Source organism: Nansenia antarctica (genome assembly GCF_963989245.1).
Source record: "Nansenia antarctica genome assembly, chromosome: 8".
Taxonomy (NCBI): domain Eukaryota; kingdom Metazoa; phylum Chordata; class Actinopteri; order Argentiniformes; family Microstomatidae; genus Nansenia; species Nansenia antarctica.
The window spans coordinates 54056988-54066987 of record NC_137678.1 but is presented as its reverse complement, the minus strand read 5'-3'; the positions used below and the strand labels follow the sequence as shown (position 1 = coordinate 54066987).

The 10000-nt window shown below is 52.8% G+C and overlaps 1 protein-coding gene across 1 annotated transcript in view; it reads right to left on the bottom strand.

Annotated features, from left to right (window-relative positions):
* The window catches only part of wnk1b (WNK lysine deficient protein kinase 1b), a gene marked incomplete at both ends in the record, with an annotated part of 128647 nt that overhangs the window by 80466 nt on the left and 38181 nt on the right, over positions 1 to 10000 (bottom strand). The window contains 1 exon segment of the mRNA XM_080538521.1: positions 176 to 348. Coding sequence (XP_080394647.1) covers positions 176 to 348 — 173 coding nt within the window.

The following is a 10000-nucleotide window of genomic DNA, read 5'->3' as shown; positions in this document are numbered from 1 at the left end:
GTGTGTGTGTGTGTGTGTGTGTGTGTGTGTGTGTGTGTGTGTGTGTGTGTGTGTGTGTGTGTGAGTGAGTGAGTGTGTGAGTGTGCGTACGTGTGAGTGTGTGTGTGGGTGTGTGTGCCTGCGTACGTGCGTGTGTGAGTGCATTGTGTGTGTGTGCGTCTCAGGCCAGACTCACGTCTTCAGGGTGCCTGAGGTCATCAGCTCCGTCACCAGGACGATGACCTTCTTGCCCTTGGAGGGCGTCTCCCAGAAGTCGTAGAAGCGGACGATGTTGGGGTGCTGCAGCCCCTTCAGCATGGACGCCTCCTCCTTGAACCGCTGGCGCTCCGACCGCGACAGCTTCCTGTCCTGCAGACCGGGAGAGACTCTGTCAGGAAGTCGTCACGCATACAAACCCCCAGGACACTTTCTTTCTTTCTCTCTCTCTTCTCTCTCTCCTTCTGACTGTGTCCATCCCTCGTTTAACAGGTTCAGAGGCGAGGGTGATGATATACACCATTTAGCTGACGCTTTCATCCAAAGAGACTTACAGTACAATGAGTGCATACATTTCAGTATATATGGTCCCAGCGAGAATCGAACCCACAAGCTAAGCGTTGTTAGCGCCGTGCTCTACCAGCTGGCCACAGAGGACCGCAGGGTGAGGACGGATCAATGACCATGCTTTTGTAGCCAATCAAAGTGTTGTTGCTAGGCAGATGCCGCATAGAACTCGGTCAAGGTGTGGACCAGAGGACACTGACTACATACTGGACCAGAGGGACCAGACTACATACTGGACACACACAGCTATGAGCTGACATTCAACACTTCCAGCAGGTTATGCAAGGAATCCCCCCCCCCCCATCCCTGCCCTCCAGACCCCCTCTCTCTGACACTATCCAGAGGGTCATCTGAAAGGAATGGGGGGTTGGACTACGGTGTGTGTGTGTGTGTGTGTGTGTGTGTGTGTGTGTGTGTGTGTGTGTGTGTGTGTGTGTAACCCTGTGAGGAGGGTGGTCCTGCCTGCCCCTGAGAAGTGCTGTGTTGCGTCATTTCTTTTCCACACACACACACACACACACACACACACACACACACACACACACACAGGCACGCAGAGACAGGGGGCCATATCGACTGGTGGGTGTGTGTATATAAGACCAGCCATTAATCATCATCATGATGGTTCAGGGCAGAAACACGTCATATGACCTCATATTCCACCGCAGCTAAAACAACCTGCAGGGGGGCGGGGGTGGGGGGTTGGGGGGGAAGGCAGGGGGTGGGAGGAGTTTTTTTTTATAACTGTTCTGAGGGGGGCAGAGAAGCAGCAGTGATGAGGAGGGTGGAGGAAGTGTATTAGTGTGTGTCTGTGTGTGTGTGTGTGTGTGTGTGTGTGTGTGTGTGTGGGTGCGTTTGTGGCTAACCGAAAGCGACACATTTAGCACATCGCCCAAAATACAACAAAGGTGTCAAACAAAGACATGTGACCGGAATGCAAACTTGAGAAACGACAAACTTAAACTCAACCCCACTAAGACTAAAAGGTGTGTGTGTGTGTGTGTGTGTGTGTGTGTGTGTGTTTGTGTGTGTGTGTGTGTGTGTGTGTGTTCATGCTGTTCTCGACTTCTGCTTCCTCAGGAACATAAAGCCATCAGACATGACTAGCAGAGCGCTGATGTACCAGTCAGTCACACTGTCCTCTCTGCTCACCTGACCTGCATCACCTCAGCCAGACTCAACCAATGGATGTCAGAGAAGTCAAACTCCCAACAGTCACTCTCACACACACACACACACACACACACACACACAGAGCGCCGGTCAACGTGGGCTGACTGAGAGAGGGAGTTACTGTAGCTACACATAGCTTAGCATAAGCAGACATCACACAGCAGGAGATGGTTAGCCTGTAACCACACATAGCTTAGCATAGGCAGACAGCAGGGGACAGAGTTAACCTGTAGCGACACATAGCTTAGCATAGGCAGACATCACACAGCTGGCAGGTCCTCCAGGATCATCTGGCTGTACAGCTAAATGACTCCCATTGAGCATGCAGATGGAGACACACACACACACATGCACACACATGCACACACACACACACACACACGCACACGCACACGCACACACATGCACACACAACGTTAACATGTACCCAGCTGGTTCTAATACAGTACAGTATTGAGTGTATCCATCCATGCAGCTGTATAGAGGGGCCTTGTGTGACACGCACCACAGACCTGGCGCATATACACACACACACACACACACACACACACACACAGACCTGGCGCATACATATACACACACACACACACACACACACACACACACACACACAGAGAGAGGGGACGAGGAGGGGAGGAGAGATCATTACAGCTATGCCTCTGCAGTAATACTTTCACATCTGTGCTGTATGTGCTTGTCTGTGTGTGTGTGTGTGTGTGTGTGTGTGTGGGTGTGGGTGTGTGTGTGTGTATGTGTGTGTGTGTGTGTGTGTGTGTGTGTGTGTGTAATCCAGCCAAATTTAAACCCCAAATCTGGAAGCTGGCTGGACTGGCAGGTCGCCATGGTTTTCGAGGAACACTCTCATCCCTCTCTCTCTCTCATCCCCCTCTCTCTCTCTCTCTCTCTCTCTCTCATCCCCCTCTCTCTCATCTCTTTCTTTCACCCCCCCTCTCTCTCTCATCCCTCTCTCTCTCTCTCATCCCCCTCTCTCTCTCTCTGTCATAACACAATCTCTCAAAAACATCCATCCACAAATATCAAACACTTCATCCGCTTTAAATCCTGTCATTGAGACCTTCTCAACTCACACCAGGGTTCAGCCTGGAGCTCCAGAGGGGAGTGTGTGTGTGTGTGTGTGTGTGTGTGTGTGTGTGTGTGTGTGTGTGTGTGTGTGTGTGTGTGTGTGTCGAGAGAGAGAGAGTCAGAGCTCAGATTAATATTTCATATTAAACACACATTTATAAAAACATACGCCAGTCAACGTCTGACTGACACACACAGAGTTTCTAAAAGTACACAGCACACTGTGTGTGTGTGTGTGTGTGTGTATGTGTGTGTGTGTGTGTGTGTGTGTGTGTGTATGTGTGTGTGTGTGTGTGTGTGTATGGTGAGTGTGTGTGTAGTGTGTGTGTGCTACAGCCCTCTCCCAGTGGTATGATGGCCAGGAAAGGCTCAGGGTCACATTTCTGACTGAAAGCCAGGTACTAAGCCCCACCCTCTGGTACTAAGCCCCGCCCTCTGTGCAGAAACAGATTGCATGCTGGTCTGAGAGGAAGGAGAGGCATCTGGGTCAGGAGGGGTGGACATGAAAGGGGGATGAGGGATTTCAAAAAACCCTCTTTTCGTTCTAGAGATTCAGTAAGGACCCTTCTCGTGACTGCTTAAGCTGTAGGGGAAGGGCCTCTCTCTCCCTGTCTTTCTCTCCGTCCCTCCCTTCCTCCTTCCCTCCCTCCCTCCCCCTCCCTCTCTTCTCATCACATCACAAGACCTGCGTTTGTCAAAACATCCCTCCTCAGCGCTAAACTGCATCGTTTTCTCTGGAGGAGAATGTGACAAGGGCTCATCCCAGCAGGGAGTGACAGTTCTGTGTCTGTCTGGGCTATTTCTGTCTCCATGAGGAGGGAGGGAGGGGGGAGGAAGGGTGGGAGGGGGGAAGGACAGGGGAGGAAAGCAGAAACCTGCAGCGTGGACCAAAGCTGGGCGGTGTGTGTCCTGTCTGAGAACCTCCCACCAACTCAGAGGACATGGTCGACACCGCTCCTCTACGCTCCAAGGCTGAGGTTGTTGGTCCTAACCCCTTCTCCTCCTCTACGCTCCAAGGCTGAGGTTGTTGGTCCTAACCCCTCCTCCTCCTCCTCTACGCTCCAAGGCTGAGGACGTTGGTGACGTTGGTCCTAACCCCTCCTCCTCGTCCTCTACTCTCCCAGACTGAGGACGTTGGTCCTAACCCCTCTACAGAGGAGGGCAGTCACAGTGTCACATGACCCCATGGCTCTCTGACTGTGCTAGCTCACTCCAGATCAGACATCTCTCTATACACTACACATCTTTATGCATCTCTATACATCTCTATATGTATGGGGGGTGGCGGGAGGGTGGTTTGGAGCCGGGGGCCCGGAGTTGTCCGGGGGGGGGGGGGGCTCTGGCTGGTGAATGTGGAGCTCTGTCCAGGATGGACGAGGCCCCCGGCACTCTGCTGGGTCAACAGCGGCAGCAGCACTCGGGGGGGGGGGGGGGGGGGGCAGAGCCAGTCAAAAGACCCAGTGTGTGTTGCAGTTGGAGTGTGTGTGTGTGTGTGTGTGTGAGTGTGAGTGCGAGTGCGAGTGCGAGTGCGAGTGCGAGTGTGAGTGTGAGTGTGAGTGTGTGTGTGTGTGTGTGTGTGTGTGTGTGTGTGTGTGTGTGTGTGTGTGAGTGTGTGTGTGTGTGTGTGTGTGTGTGTATTGGCGATGGCGTATGTGGAGTCTGTGTGTGTGTGTGTGTATGTGTGTGTGTGTGTGTGTGTGTGTATGCGTCTGTGTGTGTGTGTGTGTGTGTGTGTGTGTGTGTCTCCTGCAGAGCCCCTCAACCCCTCTCTGATCAACTCCTCACAGTCTCCCGACTGTGTTTGGAGAAGAGAGAGAGAGAGAGAGAGAGAGAGAGAGAGAGAGAGAGAGAGAGAGAGAGAGAGAGAGAGAGAGAGAGAGAGAGAGAGAGAGAAGGAACGGAGGACAGAAGAGGAAATGAAAGAGGGGGATTTCTGCACATCTGCTTTGAATGAGAGCGACCGGGGTGAGGCAGGCTGCCTGCACGGCCGACACACAGAACCTTCTGGAATGCTTAGAGAGGGTCTCCTTGGTGTTCTATAAACAGCCTTCTCCAGGCCGGGGGGTCAGGTTAGCTGGGAAACGCAGGGAGGCCGATGCTTTTCCTTCCTCGACCCCTCCGAGGTGTCTGGTTTCCAGTCAATCAGCGGCTGACAGATTGGCGTAACCAGGGCCATGTGGGGGGGCCTCCCTCAGCGTGCCAGGCCGCAGGGCGGTCAGCCGGCCACTAGGGGCCGATGTGGCGCCGCTGCTATACGTATAATGTGCAGTTTTTTTTAATGTGTTTCAGACTGATAATCTGGAGGGGGGGGGACGACGACACACACCCCGTGTCACATCCCTCAGCAGCTCTCATCACCACAACCGGCAGACCTACCTACCTACCTGTGTGTGTGTGTGTGTGTGTGTGTGTTTAGATTTGAGTGTGTGTATGTGTGTGTGTGTGTGTGTGTGTGTGTGTGCGTGTGCGTGAGTGTGTGTGTGTGTGTCTGCTGCCCTCATAACCAGACACAACACACGTTCTCTAATCCAGACCATCCTTAGAGATTTAACGGCAGCAGAGAGGCTTTCACCACGCAGTACACTGAGCCTAGGCCCACACACTCACACACACACACATCTAAACACACCATACACACACACTGTCACACACACACACACACACACAACTGAATCTAAACACACACACACTCTCTCTCACACACACACACACACACTTGAATCTAAACACACACACACTCACACACACACATACAAACACACACAAACACACACACACACACACACACATACATACATACATACATACAAACACACACACACTCACACACACTCACACACACAAACACACGCTAACACACACACTTGAATCTAAACACACACACACACACACACATACAAACACACACACACTCACACTCACAAACAAACACACAGGGGACCGAGGACAATGAGGAGAAGATGGGGTACGTCAACCAGCCAGGAGCCACAACAAGGCCTTCTTCTCCTGCTCTGAGCGCGCTGGTGTGTGTGTGTCCGGATGTGGGACATCCAGCAACAAGGGCCCCTCAGTGTGTCTCCCTGCCTGCCGCGGGGCCTGGTGGTGGGGGTCGGGGGGAGGAGGACGAGCTGGTCCCTGGAGCCAGGCGGAGACCAGGGCTATTGTTCATCACCAGGCCTGGCCCAGAGGCATGGAGGACCTCTCTGTTCCTGAAATATCTCTCCCTCTCTCTCTCTCTTTCTCCTCTCTCCTCTCACTCTCTCTCCCTCTCTCCGTCTGTCCATCTCTCTCTCTCTCTCCCCTTCTCTCTCTCTCTCCTTCCCTCTCTCCTCTCTCTCTCTCCCTCTCTCCCTGTCTGTCCATCTCTCCCCCCCTCTCTCTCTCTCCTTCCCCCTCTCCTCTATCTGTCCATCTCTCTCTCTCTCTCCCCCTCTCTCTCTCCATCCCTCCCTCCCTCCCTCCCTAAAGTGAAAACAGGCATTGGGGGTTCAGGAGGAAGAGGGATGACAGTGATAGTGTCTGTTTGTCCTGCAAACACACACACACACACGCACACACACACACACACACACACACACACACACACGTGTGATTAACAGTTTAACACCATCACCACCACCACATCCAGACGTCCTGACGCAGGAACAGCTCATTAACCAGAGCTTTAGGGGAACACGTCTCACACGCCTTCTCTAAACCTGTAATCCCACAACCACCAGCGAACGCAACGGCTAAACTGCTAATCTGCCGGCCGACCTCCGATCTCCGCTCCTGGGTATTGTTCTCCTCAGAGCGCACCGGGGGGGGGGGGTTACCGGGGGCGGGGGCTTTTATAGCTTTATTGTTCAGCAGCAGCTGAGAGGGCGATCTGGAGACATGACCCTAATACCAGGATCACAGTCCAGGGGTCCGACAACGTTGCGCGTCTGAGGCGGCGCAGAGCTGCTAGCGTAGCACGCTAATCTCCCAACAGAGCTGCTAGCGTAGCGCGCTAATCTCCCGATCACATTAGATTACAGGAAGGATCACAAGGGTTCCGGATCTGGATTAAGACCGGACGGATGTTTAGTTCCGCTGCAGGTTCAACAGGTCGGGCCTGGGAGGGTCAGAGTGAGGGCTTCTTCATCCAATCACAAGGCTGGGATGATATGTGACTTGTCGTAAATCGTGCGACCCTAACCCTGACCCTAACCCTGACCCTAAACGTGAGGCACCGTCTCTCTGAAGGCTGAACCAATCAACAGCCTCCATCTCTCTGGAGGCTGAACCAATCAATAGCCTCCGTGTCTCTGAAGGCTGAAGCCATGTGACTACCAGGCCTCTTCTCATAGAGACAGATCAGAGCGTTGCTGCCGCTACGTTCACTTCCTGCGCTGCCAGAGGCGTTACCCTTGGAAACCAAGGCACCTGTCACTAACACACACCTGTCAATAACACCTCCCGCACCTAGATTCAACCACACACCCTCCTTCCCTCTCTCTACCTCTCCCTCTATCTCTCTCTCTCTCTCTCTCTACCTCTCTCTCTACCTCTCTCTCTACCTCTACATCTCTCTCTACCTCTCCCTCTACCATTCTCTCTCTACCTCTCTCTCTACCTCTACATCTCTCTCTACCTCTACATCTCTCTCTACCTCACTCTCTCTCTACCTCTACCTCTCTCTCTCTCTCTCACCCCTAGCCCTCTTATAGGCCACACCCCCTAGCCCTCTTATAGACCACACGCCCTAGCCCTCTTATAGGCCACACCCCCTAGTCTGGGTTAGGGTCCGGAGAGCTTCAACAGAGTCTTAAAGGGAATGTCTGGAGAGCCACATCAGTCTGCTGCAACATGCTGTGTGTGTGTGTGTGTGTGTGTGTGTGTGGTGTGTGTGTGTGTGTGTGTGTGTGTGTGTGTGTGTGTGTGTGTGATGTGTGTGTGTGTGTGTGTGTGTGTGTGTGTGTGTGTACACTGCTACATGCTGGTTCCTGGGTTAAATAGTTCCATATGAACATCCATCACTGCCAACTGGACTGATGCATAACATTAACCCAGTTTCCACGGCTGCTCCTCCACTCACACACACACACACACACACACACATGCACGTGCACACGCACACACACACATACACACACGCACATACAGGGAACAGAACCAGCTACAACCAAAATAAATGGGTTAATTGTTCCGTGACAAACATTTGAAGAGCTGGGTAAACAAGAGGAGGAGGGTCACTCAGTCAGCTCTGTCAATGACGCAACACACCCTAACCCTAACACACACACACACACACACACACACACACACACACACACACACACACACAGAGAAGGTAGGCCAGCAGCCCTGGTAGTGAGGAGAATGTAGGTCAGGAGAGAAGAGTGTTTTGAGACTCATATTTTATGGAGAAAGCAGAGAGTTTAACATGGATGAGTTAGTGTGTGTGTGTGTGTGTGTGTGTGTGTGTGTGTGTGTGTGTGTGTGTGTGTATCGCCAGGCAGTAAGTGAATAAGTATTTGTTTGTCTTGGACAGAGAGAGAGAGAGGGGAGTGAGTGAGTGAGTGTGTGTGTGTGTGTGAGTGTCTGTGTGAGTGTCTGTGTGAGTGTCTGTGTGTCTGTGTGAGTGTCTGTGTGAGTGTCTGTGTGAGTGTCTGTGTGAGTGTCTGTGTGAGTGTCTGTGTGTGTGTGTGTGTGTGTGTGTGTGTGTGTGTGTGTACGTGTGTGTGTGTGTACGTGTGTGTGTGTGTGTGTGTGTGTGTGTGTCTGTATGTGTGCTTGTGCGCGTGTGTGTGTGTGTGTGTGTGTGTGTGTGTGTGTGTGTGTACGTGTGTGTGTGTGTACGTGTGTGTGTGTGTGTGTGTGTGTGTGTGTCTGTATGTGTGCTTGTGCGCGTGTGTGTGACAGCAGTTAATTGACATGATGAGGGAAACCAAGACCACGTCTCACACCTGTCAATCAATCCTGTCTCCAATCACCTCCTCTCCCCCTCTAACAACACACTGAACCTCCTGAGAGCCTGTGTGTGTGTGTGTGTGTCTATGTGTGTGTGTGTGTGTGTGTGTGTGTGTGTGTGTGTTTGTGTGTGTGTGTGTGTGTGTGTGTGTGTGTGGCCTGAGAGAAACTGCCGCCACTTCATTGATTTCGAACTGAGGGAGGCTGGGGGAGGCTGGGGGAGGCTGAGGGAGGCTGGGGGAGGCTGAGGGAGGCTGGGGGAGGCTGGGGGAGGCTGGGGGAGACTGAGGGAGGCTGGGGGAGGCTGGGGGAGGCTGAGGGAGGCTGAGGGAGGCTGGGGGAGGCTGGGGGAGGCTGGTCTCTTGTCTCAGTGGTAGTGAAGGGCAGGAGGCCATGGGAATGAGGGAAGACCACCCCTCCAGAGAGTAAAACCACAGACACACACACACACACACACACACACACACACACACACACACACAATGATGGCAGCATCTTCAGAACATAGCCATGTGATGTACAGTCTGGCCCAGACCTCTGCAGGGTCACAGGGTCACATGGTCCCACAGAGATGATGTCAGAGTGAGTGTGAGGTCACCTGATAGGCAGTCAGAGCGCCTGGGTGTCAGTCCCTCCTCACACACACACACACACACACACACACACACACCTCTATGAACTCTCCGGACACGCAGCCTGTTCCTAATCAACAATTCAGAGACGGAGGAGGAGTGGAGGAGGAGGAGGAGGAGGAATGGAGGAGGGAGGAGGATGAGGAGTGGAGGAGGAGGAGGAGGAGAGGAACATTTATAGTCTGCAGGACAAGGAGTGTTGTTGTAATAACTAGGTTCCTGCCCTGAGAACAATGAGCTGTGAGTGTGTGAGATGATAAAGGAGAGAGTAGGTGTGAGGAGCCTCCTCCTTTATGGAACATGAGACCTCATTATAACACCACACATCTGACAACCAGCAGCCTTACCCCTTAACGCCTGGACTAGAGATCTACTGATAGCACCGCTACTTAACATAGGGAGGGGGGAGAGAGGGGGAGAGACAGAGACAGAGAAAGGGAGAAAGAGGGAGAGGGAGAGACAGAGAGATAGAAAAAGAGCACGAGAGACAGAGAGTGAGCGACCAAGAGAGAGACAGAGAGAGAAAGAAATAGAGAGAGAGAGAGAGAGAGAGGGGGAGAGAGAGAGGAAAAGGGAGAGAGGGAGAGAGAGAGAGAGAGAGAGAGAGAGAGAGAGAGAGAGAGTAGTGGTGTAAC